Source organism: Clarias gariepinus, chromosome 19 (assembly GCF_024256425.1).
Source record: "Clarias gariepinus isolate MV-2021 ecotype Netherlands chromosome 19, CGAR_prim_01v2, whole genome shotgun sequence".
NCBI classification, from domain to species: Eukaryota; Metazoa; Chordata; class Actinopteri; order Siluriformes; family Clariidae; genus Clarias; species Clarias gariepinus.
The window spans coordinates 28,759,360-28,782,500 of record NC_071118.1 but is presented as its reverse complement, the minus strand read 5'-3'; the positions used below and the strand labels follow the sequence as shown (position 1 = coordinate 28,782,500).

General features: G+C 40.6%; 3 protein-coding genes across 3 annotated transcripts in view; 1 reads left to right on the top strand and 2 right to left on the bottom strand.

Moving 5' to 3' along the window:
• The window catches only part of stard4 (StAR-related lipid transfer (START) domain containing 4), a 6,198-nt gene extending 6,123 nt beyond the window's left edge, over nt 1-75 (bottom strand). The window contains exon 1 of the mRNA XM_053478875.1: nt 1-75. This exon is cut by the window's left edge and continues 44 nt beyond it. Coding sequence (XP_053334850.1) covers nt 1-61 — 61 coding nt within the window. The 5' untranslated portion in view covers nt 62-75.
• A 2,380-nt stretch (nt 76-2,455) lies between these two features.
• On the bottom strand, nt 2,456-7,141 carry dtwd2 (DTW domain containing 2). The gene is made up of 6 exons (XM_053478465.1): nt 6,731-7,141; nt 3,994-4,084; nt 3,762-3,856; nt 3,484-3,676; nt 3,232-3,360; nt 2,456-3,105 (listed from the first exon to the last, which is right to left on the bottom strand). The coding sequence occupies exons 1-6, from the start codon at nt 6,880-6,882 to the stop codon at nt 2,935-2,937; spliced, it is 831 nt and encodes a 276-aa protein (XP_053334440.1). The 5' UTR covers nt 6,883-7,141; the 3' UTR covers nt 2,456-2,934.
• A 16-nt stretch (nt 7,142-7,157) lies between these two features.
• Nucleotides 7,158-22,934, top strand: zgc:162472 (uncharacterized protein LOC553495 homolog). Its single transcript, XM_053478463.1, has 28 exons — nt 7,158-7,279; nt 8,700-8,971; nt 9,395-10,145; nt 10,240-10,358; nt 10,643-10,702; nt 10,817-10,966; nt 12,241-12,374; nt 12,499-12,593; nt 13,171-13,225; nt 13,539-13,670; nt 13,742-13,918; nt 14,011-14,074; nt 14,192-14,345; nt 16,036-16,103; nt 16,206-16,557; nt 16,862-16,993; nt 17,223-17,259; nt 17,369-17,449; nt 18,183-18,846; nt 19,045-19,184; nt 19,336-19,445; nt 19,560-19,744; nt 19,901-20,105; nt 20,296-20,329; nt 20,596-20,697; nt 20,855-21,275; nt 21,723-21,903; nt 22,242-22,934. The coding sequence occupies exons 2-28, from the start codon at nt 8,706-8,708 to the stop codon at nt 22,389-22,391; spliced, it is 5,019 nt and encodes a 1,672-aa protein (XP_053334438.1). The 5' UTR covers nt 7,158-7,279; nt 8,700-8,705; the 3' UTR covers nt 22,392-22,934.
• Nucleotides 22,935-23,141: the final 207 nt, after the last annotated feature.

Genomic DNA, 23,141 nt, shown 5'->3' with positions numbered 1-23,141 from the left:
AAGAGATCAGCGTGTTCTCCAGCCGAGTCCTCAGCTCTGAGACGTCCGGCAAGCTGCCCATGATAATCCTGAGAAAGTGCTAATAATTAAAGAATAGAAAAATAAAACATAAATAAGAGTTCATAAATAACCTAAAATAAACCAAATTTTCCAGAATTTCTGTTTTGTAAATCCTTTTTTGATTGATCTTAGGAAATATTCTAATATTTTGAGATGGTTTTTGATGTTAATGGGCTATACGCTGTGATCATAGAAATTAAAATGTTCAAAATGAAATCAATAATGTTGTCTTTCACAAGCTGGCATTTGACCAGGTTAGCTTCTGTACATGTGTATTATACATATCAAATATTTCCAGATTTACTGTGAATATCTCGATCTAAAACATCGAGCTCTAATAATAGTTTGTTAAATAATATTTCCCACAGAGATCAGATTACGTTTCATCATTTCCTGGGAATTCATTTTGTTCCAGGGAAAAGCTGATGTTGTGTGTAAAGGTGTTGGGAAGTCTGAAACAAAACAGACACTTCTGACTCACAAACTCTTATAAAATGATTTATTCCAGACAAAAAAAAAAGATGAAAAAAGTTCATTCAGTTATAAATAATGCTTCTTTTGTGTGTGACTCACGAACTGGATCGCCACAATGAGTCCAAAATAGATCTTCAGAAACTTATAACAGTTTCAGATTATAATAAGTCATTTACAATAGAAATAACTGATTTAAACGATTCTGTTCCGAGCCTTCTGGACGATATCATCCTGCAGGTGGCGCTCTCTGAACTATTCACACCTTTCCATCCTGGAGGGAATTCCTGTATTCGCTAAATTCGATTGGAACTTATAACCACTGCGGATGACGTCACAGAGACACGCGCCGCTCAGTAACAATGTATCTTTCTGTTTGGGTTTTAACTGAGAAAACGAACGTTATAAGGAACCGGATACATTTAATGAGTTATGAAACTTTTAAAGGTTTAAAATTGTAACAACATCAGTAAAAAAAAAAAAAAAATCATCCTGAATGATGAGATATTTATAAACTGGTGATACTTATAGAATCTTATTTTAATCGCGTTATGGTGATGATATCGTCCCGCTGCAGCAGATCAAAGGGAGTAAATCTTTAACCTCAGTGCTGAACTTTAACCTCCTGATGGTGTAACGCTTTAACACTACAGTACTACAGTATATCTCACACACACACACACACACATTAACATCATTAACACACACTATGAGCTCCTGTGGACTGGATCTAACACCATGCCGGAGGTGTTAAACAATTAATTAATTAATGATCATTTAATTGCAGGTGAGTGAATTACAGTAACAATAGTCCTTAAAAATTTAATCTTTTTCATCAATCCCTTCTGATAAACGTTTAATCCACATTAATGTCACATACCTTTATCTGAATTCTGTCTCGATAAATCTTCTCTCAGTCGACTTTTTCCTCCCAGTTTTATTACCAATACGTTTTTTTTTCCCCCGATAATTTTACCGCAAACCCCAGCGGAAGTCCGAACAGGAGTCACTCACTCACTGATCCGAGTCTTTTTCGCCGGTTCCGCCAAACAACCAATCAGAATCGCGCGTCCCGCCTACAGAAGCGCATGCTGATTTCTGATTCGTTCTTCGTCACGCACGTCATTAAATGTAGCAGCTGATTGGTCAAACAAACCGTCGGATGGTTTTTGGTCACGGGAACAAAAAAACTGCAACACCGCGTTTGTCCACGAGAGGTCAGGAGAAACAAGGACAAATGGGTTATTCAAAGTAACGTTTCGTTCTAATTGATTACTGAAAATAATGTATATATTTATATAAAATATTAATGTATTTTATATCTATTTATAAATTTATGTTTATAATTTATATCATTTATACTGAGAGTCAGTGACAAGACCTTTTTTTTGTTTTTTTACTGCGGGTTATCCTGACCCATCCAGGGTCCGGGTTCGATTCTGACTGTGTGTGTGTGTGGAGTTTGCATGTTCTCCCCCTGCTTGGTGGGTTTCCTCCGGGTATTTCAGTTTCCTCCCACAGTCCAAAAATTTGCAGGTTAAGTTAACTGGCATCCCAAATTGCCCGTAGTGTGTGTATGTGTGTGTGTGTGTGCCCTGTGATGAATTTGCACCCTGTCCAGGGTGTACCTTGCCTCGTGCCCCAAGTATCCTGGGATAGGCTCCGCCCCCCGCGACCTTAAATACACGTTAGCTTCTGTACATGTGTATTATACATATCAAATATTTCCAGATTTACTGTGAATATCTCGATCTAAAACATCGAGCTCTAATTATAGTTTGTTAAATAACATTTCCCACAGAGATCAGATTAAGTTTCATAATTTCCTGGGAATTCATTTTGTTCCAGGGAAAAGCCGATGTTGTGTGTAAAGGTGTTGGGAAGTCTGAAACAAAACAGACACTTCTGACTCACAAACTCTTATAAAATTATTTATTTCGGACAAAAAAAAGAAAAAGAATCACCTTAATGATGTTCAATTTCATTCACACACTATAAAACACAACCTTTACGAGCACAACAGTGAGACACACACTCGAGACAATGCAGCAGGTTGGATTTATATTAAGACCAGCTGGTGTAAGAACACAGTGTGTTCCTTAAAATAATAAAACAGCAAAAGATTTAACCATAATTTAGACCTGATTTACTGATGTTCTTGAAAGTTCTTTAAAGTTAGAAAGAGCTAAAAGCCTTCAGTCAAAGGTTTGTCCAGCATTGAACTTTGGACGCAGTAATTCTGTAGTTTAGTGTTCCAGCAGTAAACAAAACCTCCATTAACGTCTCATTGCTTAACAAAAAAGAAAACAATGAAACTTGAACGTTATAAATTCTAGGGTGCGTTTCGGCTCCGTACACAGGACGCTCCGGACGCAGGAGACGGGTCGGACATCGCGAGTGCGCTCAGACGTCCTGGTTGGTGATGAGCTTCTGCATCCTCTTGATCTTGCGCTTGTTCTTGGGCAAGGGTTTGTCATACAGGCCGCTCTTCAGCAGCTGCTCCTTGCTGTGGTGGACCTGAGCGCCGTGCTGCAGCTGGAACGAACACAGAGCGCGCAGCGGCTTTAAGAGAACCTGCACACAGGAAGTGAGGTATCAAAGATGCAGGAAGTGAGTGACGGAGAGCAAGAATCACACTGAACACTTTAACTTTCTCACTTTCTCTCTCCTTTTTTCTATAACCCTAAATTCCTCACACACCTCCAGTATGGCTGGGTTTTTCTCCATAATGGACAGAGTGACCGCAGCACACTCGAGTGTAGACAGGCACATGTTGGTCGGCTGAGTGCGGATCACGTATTGACTCGAGGGGGCGCTGTTTAACTGAACCTGCAAAACAGACAGACTCTGTGTAGCCTATGTTTCTGTAAGCAGATGTTTATTGGACATTTATGGAAGGAGTCTCCAATGTCAGAACTGTGGTGTTGGCGATGTGAGGTGAGGGAGCCGAACCTGTTTGGGTAAGTGGAACAGAGCGTTCCTGAGGAACATGTCCTTGGCTTGGCTCCACGTGCCGTCTATAATGATGACGTTGTGGGGAGTCGCGGTGAAGTCCGTGTCCATGTCCTCCAGGTTTTCGGCGTCGGGTCCGGGATACAGGACGAGGGTGTGTGCGCCTCGGCACACGGTGGCTAACTCAGTATGTCTGGAGGGAGAAGGAGGGATTTGAGTATAAATATACATTATTATGAATGGAGAGGGAAGTCAGGGATAATTTTGAGGAAGCGTACCTCTCTTCACTGAACCGTCTCCCAATCAGGACTTTACATTTGTTTTTAGGTAAGCAGGCGGCCAGCAGAGGGACGGTACGGAGCACTCGACTCTCCTGAAAAGCAGAGAAGTCAGAATAAAATAAAATAAAATAAAATATACACTTGGTGACAAAAGAGCGATTGAACGAGTAGAATGGTGTATGTGACACAGAATCATAAAGAATCACAGAATGTGAAGAGAAACACTGACCTCTGCAGGATGCTGAACGATGTACAGGCAGGTGGAGACGTCCAGCGGTTCGGCGGGGAGAAATGGACACAGACACACCTTCACCGGACGACTAGAAGCAAAGAAAACACATACAAAAAAAAAAAACAAAGATTATCAAAAGGGCACAGCAAGATGAGAACACCATGTAGCATTGTTACAGTGTGGCGATAGAGTGGAGTTACATCTCATAAATTCTATCGAAAAATAAAAATCAATTCGGTGATGTAACATGATCATTTAATATGGAGATTCATGTATCGATTTTGTTCAAATTTTTTTTTTTTTTTGTATTTGAAAGTAAATATGTTGCAGTTCCTCTGTGATCCTACAGATGGTGCTCTAAATCATTTAAACATTGGCAGACAGCACAGCGCCCCTTGTGGTAAGAATAAGAAATGTAATCTGTTCCAGAGGTGAGTTCTAAAGGTGAAAATTTCATATTGTGAAATGCATCTTCCAGCCATAATAATGATAATCTGTTCCAGCTACCCGAAAATATTACCAATATGCAATACTGTAATCGAGGGCTGGAACGATTTCTCGAGTAACTCGTGTAATTCGATTACAAAAAATTATCGAGGCAAAAGCTTCTGCTTCTTTAAATTATGTTTTCGCGTAATTATTTGTTTGGCGTGACACGGCGTGCTTCCGGATGCAAGCCGCCACTAAACACCGACGAAGAAGAAGCGCTTACGTCGCCCACAAAAGCGGAAAGGAGACGCAAACAGTTAGCTGTGCATTGACTTGAGGGAGCGTTCTGTTGCGGCTGCAAAATGGAAGGAAGCGATAAAATTATCAGCGAGTCAAGAGATAAAGAAACCAGCAAGAGAAAACGACGGAAATGATCAGTAAAGACTTATGTTATGCCTGAGCTGTAAACTTTAAAACTTTTAGTTCTGAAAGTTAAGTTGAACAACTTAGTGTTTTTGTATAATTATTTATTTTAATGCGTGTTATGCGCTAAAATGCCCCTCCCCCACCACACACACAATCTCTATCAAATATATTAGGACACCACATTTTAAAATTCATATTATTATTATTAAATATATTATTACTATTATAATTAACGCTAGGCACGTGACAAATTAATACACGAACAATCGTTTGTAAGACACGTAATACTAACGATCATATAATGTTTATTTTGTGGCACATTTATTTTGCAGGGGTTTGTCATGTAATACAAAAATGTTTACACTGAATAAATATTGTTTATGATGAAAAATTATACGAAATGATTTATTATAATAAAATAAGCAATTTAAAAATATACATGTTGTATATATATATATATATATATATATATATATATATATAAACATGTAATCCGTGGCAGGGAAGCATTTTAGCGCATAACAGTGTGCCTTAGTGTTTTAGATATTTAAAGTCATTTGAAATCCCTTTTTTTAGTTTTTGCATCTGAGAAAAGGCTTTAAAATAAGAATGTATGACACTGTAATGCACTTACTTTATCTCAGTCAACTTTAAGCTACTCCTTGTATTGTGAATAATGACAATGTTTATTTTTTATAAAATACTGTATGCATTTAAAAATAAAAGTTGATTTTTCTAAAAAGAAAACAAATTATTCTTTGCTTCTCTTTTATATTTAACATTGCTTTTTAATTAAGCAAAATTACATTTTATCTGATTATTCAATTAATAGATTAAATTTTTTGGTAGAATACTCGATTACTAAAAATATTCGATAGCTACAGCCCTACTGTAATCATATTTTTGCATGAAAAGATATAAATGAAGTAAAATATAAAATAAATGGATATTAAACCTTACTTAACCTTAACCAGCGGCTGCTTTAAAAAACAAACTGAAAGTGGTTCCCTTTTCTTCTTGCTACCGTCCTTGATAACATTTGAGGGACCCGTGTTGCTACTGTATGTCTTAAGTAAATCTTGCCCAAAATGCAAAAAAATACAAAGTAAACATTGTAAAATTCGTAAACTCACTTCACTTGGCACTCCACTGACGCAAACAAGTTTTGAACACCTACTGGACGTTCATTTGAATGCAGGAAATTAGTATGCCTAAATTCCGCTGTATTTGCTATATGTGATACTTATAAAATCGCAAAACAAATGCATCTGGCACTGAGGTATCGCGATAATATCACATCCCAGGTGATTTCTTGTCCTTACTTTTTATAGTAGCGGCTCATTCACATAGACTTGTACGATAGAAGCTCCAGGTGTTTAAAACAAATTTAAATCCATGCAACTGTTGATGTGGTGATGTTTTCTGTAAGGAGACGTTTATTTAATATTCATGTAAGGAGTCACCAGTCTGACCATCTTAAAGATAAAGCTGCACATTACCTTACAGTACCGATCAGCCATAACATCATGACCACCCACCTGTGTGTTCTGACATCTTTTTCCACCAGCATTAACCTGCATTAAGGAGTCAGAACACACACACACACACACACACACAGTGCATCACTGTTATGGTATGGTGTTATATTAGTCAGGTGGTCATAATGTAATGGCTGATCAGAGTCATCTCTTTAAAGATGTTATTTATACTCGATTAGACTCATGAGAGCTCCACAGTGGACTTGTTCTTCTCAACTCATCATCATTTCGACACATTGTTTCTGCTCCTCGGTGACGTCACACCTGGATGCAGGTGACATCCAGGCTCGTGCGGAAGCTAGTCGGCTAGCTGCAGAGATAACAGAAGTGAAAGTCCTCACCAGCACCGCAGACAGGTGGGTCTCCGCTCGCTGACCTCCACAGGCAGCTCGGATAAACCCGCGAACCCGCCCGGGTCCTCCTCCTGCGCCGGGACTGCACCCGGAGCCCGGGACTGAGCTTCTCTAACAACACAGGGCGCACACTCAGACATGGCTCCCGACCGGAAATGACGTCATGCCCGGATGTGTCCCGATTAGCCTTCTGTTTCAGGCTAGCTCCTCCGAATCCTGACGAGTGTCCTAGCCCGTTCGCGTTCTCCTTTATCTGTTCTGTCGCGCATCCTTCATGTATAATCTAATATAAAGTTCATCAAACGTGTCGATTCACTTTCAGGACTAGTGCGTATTGTTTTATGTGACAATAGCACGTGCAAACACGAACGCTGTTTGGAGCACAACCGAGTTGACACGCGCAAACCGGAAGTGACGTTTCTAACCACAACTATGGCGGCGGTGTTGAGACCGAGTGTGTTGACTCAAGCGGTCAGGAAATAAATCAGATAAAAACAAATCAATGGATATTATAACAGAAATCTATTCGATAATAAGGTAAGCAGTTGTAAGGTTATAAACCCGTCCTGTGTTGTTTATCTAACCTGATTTAAGAGTGTTAGTTTGCTCTCTGTAGCTAACTGAGTTAGCATCACTGCTAAAACTAATAACATCAGCAAGTTATTATAATAAACATCATCATCATCATCATCATTATTATTATTATTATAAAATAAACGTAATGTGTTGTTCTTGCAAATAACCTTAATTCAAGTGCTATTCTTATTTACAAATGTTTTTGCCTCTTTATTTATTGCTGCACGTGACAGGTTTTCTCCATGTGACAGTTTATTAATCAACAATATATCATCAATGGAGTGTTTTTTTTAATAATTACATTAACGACATTTTTTTCTCCTGATTAATTTGATCAGAGTTTTAATAAAGGGATTTAATAAACACTATACAGTACACCAGGACAGAAAAAAACAACAGATTTTAGATTTTTCTTAAAACTTTAAGTGAAATCTTTTGTTTAATTCCAAATAAGTGTTGTGGTGTTTAATACAATTGTTAATTTAATTAATATTTGTATTTCTTTAATTAATACAATAGTTCTTTTTAATATAAATATTTATTTTTTAATTAGTACAATGTTTTTTAATATTCTTAATTTTTTTAATTAATACAAATGTTTATTAATTAACACCATTGATTTTTTTATTAATATGATTGTGTATTTTTGTAATTCATACTACATATGTATATATGTTTTGATTAATACCATTAGTTTTTTATTTTAGGCTTTTTTAAAAATAAATCTTAAATTTTTTCACAGGTACAGAAACTTTAATTAACTTATTTATGTTTTGCTTTCTTTTAAGGTTGTCTTTTATTGGAGGAAAAATTATTTAGTTTTTCCTTTTTAATTATTGTTTTCCTTTTTATTATTTTCGCATTTTAATGATTATTAACAGAGTTAAAACATTACAATAACGCATTATACACAGTACCTGAAAGAAACAAACCAAAAATGATATTAATAAGTGATTGATCACATACACTTAAAAAACAAAACAGAACAAAAGAGTATGCATTGGATTTTGTTTTTAACGTATTTATTGTAAGGCAACATAAGCAATATTTTTCATTCTCTTATTATTTCATGTAGATTTCCGCACTAAACACTTTTAGCATCATCAGTCAGTGTGAACTTATTCTCATCAGTAAGCAGCGAGTGCGGTTGTGTTCTTTATACATATCAGAATTTCTGCATTTTTATGAGACTCTGTTCCTTTTCTCATCCAGAATGTGTGCAGCTGTGCTGAATAGTTGTGAGACACCGACATGTTAAATTTAAATGATTTTTGTCTGATTTCAATCGATTGATCGGAGCAAACTTAGTACTATATTTTTCACATTTTAGCCACAAGCTACTCAGCATGCATTATGCTCTATTTTGTTTTTTATTTCCCAGCAGGTAATGATTATCCGCAGGTCGAGGATCAGCGTGCGGCCCAACGTGAGGCCCACGGGCCGCGCCGCACCGCCGTCTCAAGAAGCTTCTCAGGGCAACGACACTCCTGCTGGCCCCAGTAATGATGCGGGGGTCGAAGCCGGAGCTCAGGAGGTCGTCTCAGAGACCGGACCTACGGCTACTGTTCCTGCAGCGGAGACGAATAATAATAATAGCGCAGAAAGCCCGAGCGGGGACGTAACCAGCCAATCAGATCCCAGTGTGACCTTAGTGTGAGTTATACACATTATTATTATTATTATTATTATTGTAGCTATTTTTCACACAAACGTGAACACACGCAAATATGTTTATTTTACTAAAGATTTTACTAATTTTACTTTTTTTGTTTTTATTTTTTTGGTAGAAATTGCAACTTCTAATGATATTAATTTTAACATGTCGCATGATGTAGAGGTATTTGTTTATTTAAAAACTTATTTGACAAGAAAAGTTTGAAAAAAAATAAATGGTTTTAGCCTTAAATATAAAAGTTTTCCTTTTTAATCAGGTCTAATTTAGTTTAATTAGAGAAGCAGGTTATTTTTAGATTATTTTAAAGGTACACTTTAGAGATTATGGTTAAGTCTTTTAATTATTTGATTTGCATATTGTATTTATTTATTAATTAATTTATTTATCTATTTATTTTAAAGGGACGTGACGGGTCAAAGTGCACCCTCAAGCTCTCTATCCACGAGAAGGAAGCGCTTCAGTGTCCTTCCCAACCTCAGCAAACCCAGAGTTACTCCAACCTCCGCCATTGCCTCCTCTAACCCTCCCAAATCTCCTGTTAGAACTGAAACACCCCCTGCCTCCACCCGCCCCTTCTCTGAATCACCTGATAAACATGAATCGACTCAGGAACCTGCGCCGCGACCGCTTCCCGTCTCCACCAAATCACTCCGAACTCCTGCCCCCAAGCTGCCCCCGCCTTCAATCCGGAACGCTTCAAGGACCTCTAGATTTTCCACTAAAGCTGTGATTCCCACAGAGGCGACTACCAGTGATGCTGTAACCACCCCAGTAACTACCCCAGAATTAGCCCCAGAGCTGCCCCCTGCTCCATCAGATGGCAAATCAGGGCACAGGAAAGTCAAACCTGTAACTCCGACTCAGGACGACACAGAGACGTCATCAAGCAGGTCGGACGACGCGCCGTCCCTATCAGCCAATCAGGATGCAGCAGAGTCGTCTTGCCCCGCCGAACCGGCACCGGGTTCTCAGTCACAGAACGAACCTGTCGTCGAGGAGGAAAGCGACCCCGGCTCTCCAGGGAAGAGTAAGAAGCTGCAGCACCAGGTTCCGCTGGCTCTGAGGACCCTGAACGACCCGGTGGACCGACTCAGGCTAGCGCGGGCCAGAAAATTGAGAGATCTGCTCAGAAAAGAGATGAACAAAGAAAAAGTAAGTCTGTCGATTTAAGCTTCAAGGTTGAAGTTTTAATTTGATTTGATTTTAAGAAAGCTGTTGTTTTTTTATTTGTTTTTTTTCCCCTCAGCAGAAGGAGAAGCACCAGAGACCACAGATCGGAGTCACCAAGCATAAGAAACCAAAAGATCACACCAAAATGACCATGAGAGAGCTCATCTACTACCTGCCATCTACTAACCCAATGAAGTAAGAGCTCACACAGGCCACGCCCCTTTCATCAGCACTGACAGACACAGAGGGCACACTGCCTTCATTGTAACTGACAGACACTGGCCACGCCCCCTTAAGGACTGATAAAGAGACCCCATCGTTCCCTGTGATTGACAGTCACAGAGGCCACGCCTCCTTCAGTGTAATGAACACATAGGCCATACCTTTTTCATAAACATTGATTCATACAGGTCACGCCTCCTTCACAGGATGCAATAGTGATGCCTTTCTAAGCCCCGCCTCTCATTCATTCTCTGCAGGTCATACACTGACGATGAACAAAGAGCCGAGACTGAGTCACCTTCTTCTCCTAAAGCAGTGTAAGTGTGATTATCGAGTTTCTGTCCAATCCCAGATCAGGAGATTAAATCTGATCTATTAAAGCAAACATCTGGTTATAAATCATCATTCTGAGCTGAACGTTGTTTCTCCAGTCCAGCTGTCCAGCCAGCGCCCGAGGAGACCGCAGCAGCAGACGAGGAAGAGGAGGAGGAGGAGGAGCGAGAAGGAGAGGAGGAAGAACGGACGCTGGCTCCGAGAGTGAAGGTGGCCGAGGACGGGTCTCTCATTATAGACGAGGAAAGGTAAGGACGTTTCAGATTACAGAGACAGACCGTTCTAAGTAAGGAATAAAACAATGTGCAGTGCTGTTAGGAAAATAATAGTCGTTGTATTTTATTTATGTTATTTTATTTTTTCACTGATTCTTTCTTATTTTTATGTAAAAAAAATTAATAAACAAAAAAAACTACTCTGCGTGCCTTAAATTGCCCTATGGGGATAAAGTTTAACTAATTGAATTTAATTTAATAGAGAAAAACAGGGAGATTCGATGATTACTCCTACAACCTCTTATAACACACCAATTTGTTAACAGTTACATGTTTTTATTAGTGTTGCTTTTGAAGCAAATTTTCTTGCAGCCTTTTTTTTTCAAATTTTATTTTATTTATTTTTTTCCGTTTTTCTTCCGTACAAACTTTGGCGTGTAACTAGTCTGTCGTAGACCCATGAAAAATGTGTCAAATTGTGTGTTACCGCCCAAAAAATAGACCTATAGACCTAACATTAAGACCAACTTAGACGAATTCTAGCGCAGAGAAAATAAAAACATAAAAACACACATTTGAAGAGGGTTTTGAGACCCTCGCACAAGAGGGTATAAGTTGTACCCCTGGGGGGCAAAAGGTGCCCAAATTTGCCTGTTAACATATAATTATGAAGGTACTCCCCGTTAAAACAGGAAGTGCTCACAGGTGCATCCCTGCTTTGCTAACGTTCATAGGAATGTTCCATAGGAACGTTAAAACTGAACCTAACTGTGGATCCAGTTGTCATGAGAACATGGATTTTACTCAGGCAACCAATCAGTCTCTCAGGATCATTGTGACGATGTCAAGCCACGCCCTAGCAACCACTTTAGAGCCCCTTAGCAACTGATCCCGTAGACTGTCGTTATAAAAGGCCCAGAGGTCCGAGTTCTGCCACGGCGAGCACCGCGCACGTTTTCATCAGAAGTTGTGCCTGTTTAATTTAACGTTGTGGCACTTTCCCCAAATATTTTAGTTCCTGTTCTCAGTACGTTATAGAAACTATTACAAAACTCTGAAACCGTAACACATTCTTCATGCAAAAACATAACATTGCGTCCTTTATTAAATGTTTTTTATAATAACAGGAAGGAGATGTTACTACAAAACGATAACACATTATAACAGAGGTGCTGTTGGAGAAAAGTCATTATCGATCACATTCCAGAATCTAGGAGTCTAAAGCACTATGTATATGAATGACACGTGAAGAGCGTATATGATGACACGTTTTGTGTGTGTGTGTGTGTGTGTGTGTGTGTGTGTAGTTTAACCGTACAGGTGCACAGGATGAAGGGACCGAACCTGGTGGAGGAGAGAGACCCGATATTCGAGCGCGGTTCCACCACCACCTACTCCAGCTTTAGGAAAGGAACTTACACTAAACCCTGGTCCAACCGAGGTGTGTACTTAAACAGCATCCGAATCATTCATCATGTGGGAAGTCTGTAATGAAGTTATCTTCTCTCTTTGTGTGTGTGTGTGTGTGTGTGTATGTGTGTGTGTGTGTGTGTTGTTTTTTTTAGAGACAGACATGTTTTTCTTGGCCATTAGCATGGTAGGGACGGACTTCTCCATGATTGGACAGCTGTTTCCTCATCGGGGTCGACTGGAGATTAAGGTATTAATAAAAACACAGCACGATTTTATTTTCTCTTTCAGGTCCAGGTCCTGTTTCCAAATCTGCTCCCTTTCTTTAGTGTCCCTTTGATTGAGTGACTTTATGCTAATGGCCACTTTAAGTATGTTAGTCGAAAGCAGCGTCCAAATTTGATGATGTTTCTACAAAAAAATTGCAAAAATTCACAGTCCCATACTTTACTCTTTCTGTGACCAGTAGCCACGCCCCTTTAGAGAACATCAGAGCTGAGAGTGGGGCTCTTCTTATATAAGGCCACAATAGGGGGGAAGTTAATTAATTGGCTTGTTTTAAGCTAACTGAGTCAAAAAGCAGAGAACGTTCTTTCGCTTGTACTGACACAGTGGAGACATCTGAATGTCTAAACATGACTACTTGTGCAGTACGGACCCTTTATATAAAGACACATACATTTATATGTTTATATATTTATTTACACATGCGTTAATAGTTATATTAAATGATGTGTTATGTCCTCAGAACACATTTGTGATCGGATATGAATCATCGTGTGACCTGATCTAAGTTGTTGTAAATTATTATTTTTTCCCTCCTTCAGAACAAGTTTAAAAAGGAGGAAAGAGCAAACTCCTGGAGAATAGACAAAGCGTTCAGTAAGTGTTCAGCAACATACAGATTATTGTCTATCACATTTGTCATGTTCTATCCATGTTACTACTTTAATCCTGACGCCTCAGAGAGCTTAGAAGATCGCAGGGTTAAAGTTCACACCAAAGCTTTCTCCATCATTTCCCAAGTCTCGATACTTCTTAGTCTTGTCTCGGTCTACTCTCACCTGATTGATTGAATGATTTATTTATTTGTTTGTTTGTTTATTTTTACGGAGCTCTTGACTTTACTTTAAAATAAAGTCTAAAATATCGACACGTGTGATTATTATTCTAATAAAAGCCTGTTTGACATCAGAGGAGAAGCGACGCCTGGACCTCGATTTTTTCAAAAAGCTGCTGGAGCAGATCCTCAAAGACGAGGAAGAGAAACGCAAGAAAAAGAAACAAACCTCCCAAATGGCCAAGATTTCCCGACAGACACCACGAGGCGAGTTCACTGCTTTAAAACCTTTGTAATTTTCTTGGGTTTGTTCTGAGATTTTGTCTCTTTCACTACAGAAAGGAAGAGAAAGATCTATTCTTCAGAGTCGGAAGAGGAAGAGAGCTCAAGCAGCGACACCATGGAGGGAGAGAAGGAGAACGAGAAGGTGCGTAACGATGGGGGGAGCGGCGCTGCTCCGAAGAGGAAGAGAGCAGAAGCAGTAAAGAAGGGAAGTGAACACGCAAACCAATCAGGTGTGAGAGTTTGACAAGAGTCTGAAACATTGTCTGGACCTGGTGCTTTGTTTAAATTAGTTTGTAATGTGGCGTTTTTTGGTTTCCTTAAGCTGAACAGGAAGCCGAGGACGAGGCCGAGAGCGGTGCTAAGGAAGATCCGTCACCTTTTAACGAGTAAGAGTTCCTCTATTTGTATGTTTGTGTCACTAACAGATTGAATACATTCCTCCCGAAACCTTTCTGAAGGCCGTGCTGTGGGTGATGATGTTACTGATGTGACCGTGTGTTCAGGTTGGAATCTGTGGAGGCGGAGACCGAGACCGAGAGGGAGGCCGAGAGCTTTGGGGTGAAACCAGTACAGAGGCGGAGGAACAGACGTCCTGAGGCGGAGGGAAAAACTCACACCTCAGCCAAGGACGAGAGCACCAAGGAGTCAGCCTCAAATGTACCGTGTGTTTTTTATACACATCTGTTAATCATGAATGTAGGTGTGTTTGGTTGTTAATTACAGGTAGTCCCCGACTTACAAACATTCGAGTTACGAATTTCCACAGATACGAGCAGAGCGCGGTTCTACAAACATTCGTAGATGTGAAAGAAGTAGCTTACGTGTACTGTAGAAGAACTAGACACTGCAGTGCACCAGATACCAATATTTACATTGATATACAATATTTTCAGTGTGTAAGTGAAGAAATAAACTGTCGTGTGTACGGGAGAAATGGGTCGGCTTACTGGTTTCAATAACTCAGTCCGGGAGCACGATGATGGAATATGTCTGTCCTGTAAAGCTGTCCTGATGGTAAATAATTCTAATTTCAGAAAATCCTCAGTGAGACAGAGTTCACAGTCCAATACAGTGGAAAACAGCTCTGAGACAAAATGGCCTCCGGGATTCCTGCAGAGACAACACTGTTAAACTTGATCTGAGGTTCATTTTCTGAGGTGCGGTTACAGTTTTTGGCCACATGATGGCAGGGCAGTGAAGGAGAATGAGATTTAGTCAAGTGGATTGGTATGCTTTACACTGTATATTAGTGTCAAAGGCATATAAGACTCACTTTGTCGGACTTAAGAACAAATCGGACTAACGAACGTGCCCCCGGAACGGAACTCGTTGATAAGTAAGGGACTACGTGTTAATAGTTAATTTTGAGTTGGAGCGAGCAGTAGGTGAGAGGATGGATTGAGGAATAAATTGATTGACAGACCAGTTTGCAGATTGATTGATGGATGGATGGATGAGTGAATGTGAAGTTTTAATGGATAGATTTATGTATGGATGAGTGATGTAGTGGGCAGGTCAGTAGATAGATGGGTAGAGGTTTGACCGAGGGATTGATGGATGGATGGGTTTCTGTATTGATTAACTGATAGATCGATGGATGGGCAGATTAGCAGGTGGATGGGTATATTGATCAGTGTGTAGATAATGAGTGGACTAATCATGAGATGGAGAATGGGTGGGTGTATTTATTGATGAATGCATGGATGGAGTGATGGATGTATTTATTGAGTGATGAAGGTATGGATGGGCGTGTTTGCTGATGCTTGGATGAAAAGATGGGAGAACGGATATTGTCGATTAACAGATGGATGCAAAGGTATATTTAATTTTTGATGTATGGATGGGTATATTTATGGATGGATAGATGGGCAGATCGTTGGACAGACAGGTATATTTATTGATTGATGTATGGATGAGTATGGTAGTGGGCAGATCAGTAGGTGGCCAGTTAGATGTTGGATGTATGGATAGTAAGATTGATGGATAGTTCGACCAATTGATGGATTTTTTGATTAACAGATAGATAGGTGAATGGACAGATTAGTAAATAGATGGATATATCTACTGATTGATGGACAGATTGTTGGACAGACAGGTATATATGTTGATGGATGGATAGATGGATGAATGATGGATGGACAGAATAGTAGATGGGTGGATGGAAGGGTAAACTGATTGTTGTGTAGATTCAGGAATAAGTAAATGGATGGACTAGCAGGTGGACAGATGGATGGATGGATGGATGTTAATTGATTTTGTTTTGAACCCACTTTTCATTCAGGCTTCTGCCGTCTCAGTGCAAGAGAAGAAGCGACGCACCTCTGATGTCATTTCCTGTGGGTTGCAGGACACCGAGAGCGAGGAGGAGCCTGATCTCACCGCCATCCAGGAGAACATTCTCAACAAGCCAACAAGGTACATTCAGTGCACCAGAGTGTGACAAAAATACAATCAGGGTTCATTTTACTTGGCGATTAAAAACTATGTCTCTCGTTCCTGTGGCACGCGCTCTCTAAGGTCGGGCCGGATCCCTAAACTCTCTCAGCACGTGATCCGAGCTGCAGCGGATGAAGAGGATGATGAGGAAGAGCAGCAGCTTCCACCTGTCCCTCGTCCACCTGATGCTCGGCCTCGGGGCTCTCAGGCTAAACGGGGCAGATGGCACGGCCCACGCAGGGGCAAATCCAGACTTCTGACCCTACGCGCCGTGCCTGCTGAGGATGAGGAGGACGAAGAGGAGGAATGTGGTACGAATCAGGAGGAAGAAAACTATTCCGCCAGTGTGGAGGAAGAAAACCAGGCCTTTGTGCCGCTTGGGCTGCGTACTGTGAAGGCGGTCCAAGCCGAGGTGGAGGAAACAATGGAGGAGGTGTGTGTGTGCGTGTGTGCGTGTGTGCGCGCGCACGTGTGTGTGTCTCCTTACAGCTTCTTTGCATACCATTCCATCCATATTCATCACTTGTATTAATTTTTGTTTTGCTAAATTTGCTACAATTAGGCATGTGCAGGTAATCGCTCAGGATTAGACATTGGATTCCTCGGCACATCCCTAATAATCCCTGTGTGAAGTTTAGGATTTCCTTCCCTCATGCGTATTTATGTTGTATTCATACATATTTATTAATGCATGCTTTGCCCATCACTCTCCTCCTCTCCCCTGCATGACCCATCAGCTGGACATCTCAGTAAACGTTCCCGATGTCCTGGGAATTTCCCAGAATGCCGTGTGCCCCGAGTCGTCCTGTGTGAGGGCGCTCACCCCCATGGGCTCCGTGCCCTGCGAGCATCAGCTCGACTTGCTTGTTGTAAGTGTTTGAAAATAAAAACCTTCCTGATTAATGATTAGGCTGACAAACCTAGTGTTAAAAATATTTTTGTTTATAAGATATATAAAAGTTAAATCACCGACAGTTGTGAAATCACAGACAGCTACTATTTTGTTTCCTAAATAATTTTTCTGTTGTCGGTATTTGTCTTTATTCTTTATTGTCTTATAATTAATGATCAGTATTTCTGTTGTGATTAAATTTCTAGGATGTGATCGAGTTCCTGGCTCCGGACCACATGGAAGGTGCACTACGGTTTTCTTTTTTATGTTTTTTTTTTTTGTGTGTGTGTGAAAGTTTTGACTATTTATTTTTATTTCAGTCTGAGTTCTAAAGAAATATTTTGTTTTTCAGTGTCTGAGGAAGCAGCGAGGACTCTCCTGACTATCGGACATTCTACTCACGTGACCCAGACTGGAGAACTGTCTGATACAGGCAAGAACGTTTTAGTCACATGACCTCTAAACAATTCTTCAGGCACTGTAGAAGGCCCAGTGAAGTAGGCGTGGCCTCTGTGCCTATTAGTTACAGTGAAGGAGGCGTGGGCTCTGTTTACTATCAATTTCATTGAAGTTTGTGTGGCCTCTGTGCCTTTTAGTTACAGTAAGGGAGGCGTGGCCTCTGTGCTCATTAGTTACAGGGAAGATGTAATGGAGAAGGCGTGGCCTCTGTGCCTGTCAGTTATAGTGAAAGACGCGTGGCCTTTGTTTATTAGTTGCAGTGAAGCAGGCGTGGCCTCTGTGCATATTAGTTACAATGAAGGAGGCGTGGCCTCTGGTGACTTTAAGTTGCAGTGTAGGAGGTGTGGCCTCTGTGCCTATTAGTTGCAGTGAAGGAGCCGTGGCCTCTCTGCCTATTAGTGACAGTGATTTACTGTAGTTTCTCATGAAATACATAAACACTTGCTCTATGTAAAGGGGCGTGGCCTCCTATTTTTTTAAATTAAAATGTTTTTTAAATTAAAATGTTTTTTAAATGAACGCATATTGACACAGTTGTTAATTAGTTTGTATCAATCAGGGGGAAAAACGTGTCTCTAAATCGTTACTGTGTTTAAATTGTCTTAAATACTTTAATCAGGTATCAAGATTTGCATAAGAAAAACATTACACAAGTAAATTTTTATTAGTTAAAGTTACTGACGGGTTTCTCTGCGTTTCTCCCTCAGGTGATGTCATCATTGTTGAAGAATCATCAGGTCAAGTCCATGAAGAAGTTCTCATGGAAACAACGTATCAATCCGAGATCAGGGTTGAAACCTGTGACGCGGTGACCTCTGAACCTTCTCCCATCACCTCAGAAACCGATCGACTTGGTACCGACAGTACGGGAGATAAAACCTCCCCACCGAGTCCTCCGCAGGACTCCGCCCCTACAGCAGAGCCATCTGTCTCTCAGGAAAGTCAAGTTCCACCTAACGAAAACAAGATCCAAACTGAGAGCGCAAACTCCATCGTTTCAGAACCGACTGCTTCAAAGGCACGAAGGAACCGTCTGCCCAAACCCAAACCCAATTTGAGCAGAGTCTCCAGAACTGCGCAAAGGCAGCCTGCAGAATCAGTTAACAGTTCTACGGAAACGCTCAGCACTACAGGAACGGCCGATACGACCCAAGAGTCCCAGGTATTGACAACGGAAGACTTTGTTCCCAACACACAGTCTCAGCCGGAACCTGAAGACCAGAGCGCTGAAATCTGTAAAGAAAGAGAAAAAGACAGAACAGAAGGATGTAGCCCTGTCCTATCACTAGAGAAGGACACGGAGGAGGGACATACAGGAAAAAGGACATGTGTAGCGGATGAGAGGAGAGAAGAAATACTGCATACACACAGGTACAATTCGAGCCTAATTCAGTTAATTAGATCTATACTCTATACGCATGTAAATAGGACACACCCCTAAATCTACAGCCCCGCCTGACTGCAGTCTAATTTCACGTTACTTTTTGTGAAAATAATAATAATATGATCATAATAAACTGTACACTTATCATTTTTCACTTTTTTTTTTTCGAATTGTTTGTGTTGTAGTGAGTCTTCAGGTTCTGAGTGCGCTGTGAAACCCTCTCAGCCAGTCAGAAGATGTCGAGGACCCAAACCCAAACCCAACCTGGTGCGGAGCGTCAGAACCACACACCCCGTCACACACGTCCAGCAGAACCCTGTAGCAGGTAAAGAGAATTATTCTTAAGAGGAAACGTTCAAGAGTTATTAATAATATTTAGCGTATTAAAGTGCTCACGGTTCCAGCGGTCCAGTTTTAGCAGACTGGAGTGACATGAAAAATATTTTTTTGAATTATTTATTTTTAATTTTTTGCAGTTCCTGATGAGAAACAAGTTGTTGCCACGACTTTGCCTGACATTCAGCAGCCAGAAGAGGGCGCTAACGTCCCGGAGCCAGAAAGAGAAACTCAGTGTCAACTACTAACGGTAAAACCCTTATGTAACTCTGTATTAATATTAACTAATATTAACTAATATTTACACACCCTAATATTTACACACCCTACACAAGTTGTGTTATGTCTTCTGTCTGATACGCAGACGACTCCTGATGTCGATCCAGACGAACCTCCTAGTAGACCTGCGTGTGAATTCTCTGCGTCGGACGAGCCGGTGTTTATTCTCTCTCTCACCGAGGTCCTTCCCACTCACACAGAAGGGGCGGAGCTTGAGACTGACTCTCTCACTCTTCCTGCAGCATCAGGATCGCTCTCTGAACCAATCAGGTGAGTTTTAAAGGCGCTCTGCACTAAAGATGTAATAAGAGCGTCCAGGGATTATTAAGATCTCATCTCATCTCCCTTTTCTCTTCTCTTCTCATCTCATCTGTCTTTTCCTCTCTTCTCATCACTCTCTTCTCTTATCGTCTCCTCGAACTTCAGTGCCATTGAGAATGCCATTGCTGTTGTGGGGAATACGGGTCCAGCTGGAGATCAGGTCTTCTCTCAAGTTTTCCCAGATGCATTGATTCCTGTCTCAGAGGATGAAGAGACTGAGAAAAGGGGAAACGAAACAAGCAGAAGAGTGGACGAGGAATCCCCAAGCCGACTCCCGAAGGAGAAAGAATGTTCACCTTTAGAGCAGAACGTAAGGACATGTAGTTCATTTCCCTAATTCAGACTCGAGCATGTAAACTAATTGTGGTAAAACAAAAAAGAGCCCCGGCCCAACGTCCAGTCACGTATTCATGTTCTCATGTCAGAGAAACTTCCTGGACTAAATCAGTTTATCTATAAATATGACTCATTAAAAGAGTTTCTGATGTTTCCCTTTTCAGATTATTGCTCCAGTGGGACCTGATGAACCACCTGGTGAGTCATTTTAATTCTGCCGACATCAAACATGTATAAGTGATACACCTAAAGCCTTTCATGATTCAGAAAATGAAACTTTCAAGTGGTTTATTGTTCCAAGCATGTTATGTTCTAACACACCCATTACACCACAGCACTGTTGAATTCTTCCACCTGATTCTTCAGAAGGTGTTAATTAGCCATAAAGACTAATATCCAATTTAATTGTGTGCATCACATTGTTTCGTTACTTCTGTGCAATTAAAATACATTTTGTCTGATAGAGCAATTATCATCATCATCATCAGGCCATAAGACTAAGGAGAATGTCGAGCAGGCCGAGCTTCCTGCTAAGAGGAGAAAACTTCCCGAAAGAGCCAGAAGAGGTGTGTGTGTGTGTGTGTGAGAGAGAGAGAAAGATTAAAATTAAAATTGGGCACGTTTTCAGAATTTTACCTTTGGCTGCTGTAGGTTTAGCACATGTTTAAAGATTTTTTTACTTTCTAAAATAGCTTTATTCCTCTGTTCACTTCCTGTTTGTAGCAAAACTGCAGATCAAACCCAACCCGGTTCAGAGAAAAACCTGTCGCGACCTGTCTCTGGACGAGACAGGATCTGTGCCTGCGTCATCGTGCGAGGTGATGTCAGAAGAAACTGTGTCGACATCAGAGCTCGTTCCTTCTGTCGTATCAGCAGAAGAACCCTCATCATCATTAGCCACTTTGGATAAAAACAGCAGCACTCCCAGTGTAGCGACAGAGCAGAGTTCTGTAACACCACCTCCGTCTGCCAGGACTGAGACTCCACCCACTCTGGTTTCTTCTTCTTCTTCTTCTCAAGATAGCATAGAAAACATTGACCTTCCAAAGACTGAACCTGTGGACACTGGTGCCAGTGTGATAGGGGCAGAGTCACAACCTGTCCATCAAGAAGTACCTCTGACCTTGACAGAAACTCTGGCGAGGCGAGTAGGCTCGGGCTGAACTTTTTACTTCCCATGTGTCCCATGTGTTAATGTGTTATGCGCTACCGTGGCTAACAGGCTACAAAATAAGACGAAACATTCAAACTGCATCCTTCTAGTGGGTGTGGTCTAATATTTAAATGAGCACACTTGATTGACAGCCGTGTGTACAGGATGCAAGACCAAAACATCAGAATTGTCCATCCTCCATAGACCAACCTGGTCATAGTGTTACATAGTAGCTATGCTCGCTAAGATATTTATTACTCGTTAGATTAGCGTTCGCTCGCTAGATTAGCCTTTACTCTAATCTAAACTATTAGGTTTTTTTTGCTAGTTTGTCTTTCATTTACTTGAATGAATATTTGTTTAAGTTTTTGGTGAACATTGTCCAGTTTCTTAAATTTAATTAGAAAATGTATTTAATCAAATTTTTGATTTTTATAGACCGGGTAGGAGACCCAAAGGCTTCCTGTCCTTCATGTCCAGTACGAGCACACAGAGACCCACAGAGTCGCCTCGCTCTTCTCAAAAACCCTCCGTCATCACGCCACGTGCAAAGCGGAGACAAGCCGCACCGAGCACCTCTGCCACACCTCCTCCTCCTCCTCCTCCTCCTCCTCAACAGGTAAACAATATTTTTTTTTTATTCTTTCTTTTGACTTTTTTATATACTACAGCGATGCTTCCTGATTGGTCAGGAGGTTTTGATTAGTTTTCTTTATCATAACATTAACGCAGCTGCTAATCATAATCGTCAAAATAAGAAGAATGAAACTCAGACAATGATTATTATACTATAACAACACACACACACACACACAGCATTTCATATCTTAACTTGTGCAACATTGCTTAGAAAACTTGTACGATTAATATTTATACCCTTCGATATTTTTTAACTCACCGTGTCATATCTGTTATTTTTAATCACGTTCTTGCGTCACCTTGCTCTTTGGCTATCAGGAGGAGAGCTCACACACGCACGCCGAGACGTTGACGACGTCGAGCGCGAACCCAAGTGCTGCAGAAGACGGAGAAGAACCCACAAGCGTCTCGGCGTACTTCTTCAACGACATCTTCACCGTCGTGGACGAACCCGAGGACTGCCAATGAGGGACAGCTAGTACAGTTAGCGTGCACGTGTTAGTGACTTCAGCGCAATGTGTCATGTTTAATCAGGGAAGAATACACTCCACACTCGTACACTCATTTTTTTTTTTTTCCTCCTGTTTTTTTTATTTAATATCAGTGCAACACCAGTCATCGTGGAATTTTAGCATTTTTGGGGTGTTTCCTTTTTCCCTTTTATAAATTTTTTTACCTCAGAATTCATCTGATTCTGTAATTATGGAAACCTGGAATTCCATTTCGTTTTATTACCCATAATGCCGACCGCTCCGTGCTCTGGTGTAAATATTCATCATTGATCAGTGTCGTGCCATGCTTGCTCTCTGCTGCCTGTACAGTTTAACACACAGAGTTTTAGGATGAAGTGACACTTTGTCGATGTTGTACATGACTTTACACAAGTATTATTTGTTTATTGCAGATAAATGGCATCTGTAAATATTTTAATAAACTTTTATTATTGTGCATTTTTTTGTTATTGTTTAATAATCATTTTACATGTTGTATACACTCGCACATTTCTTTCTCAGGACAGCATGTGTGTCTCCTTATAGAAATATCAATGCTTCTGATATATTAAACGATGCACAAATGAACACTTTACACAAATAACAAGATTCAGTTAAGCCTATTTCACTAAAATTCACGCATATTAAACTACAAAACGTTACATTTATGGCACTTCACCCTTATTGCATGTACTGGAATCATGATGGGGCTTTTGACTGTGAGAAA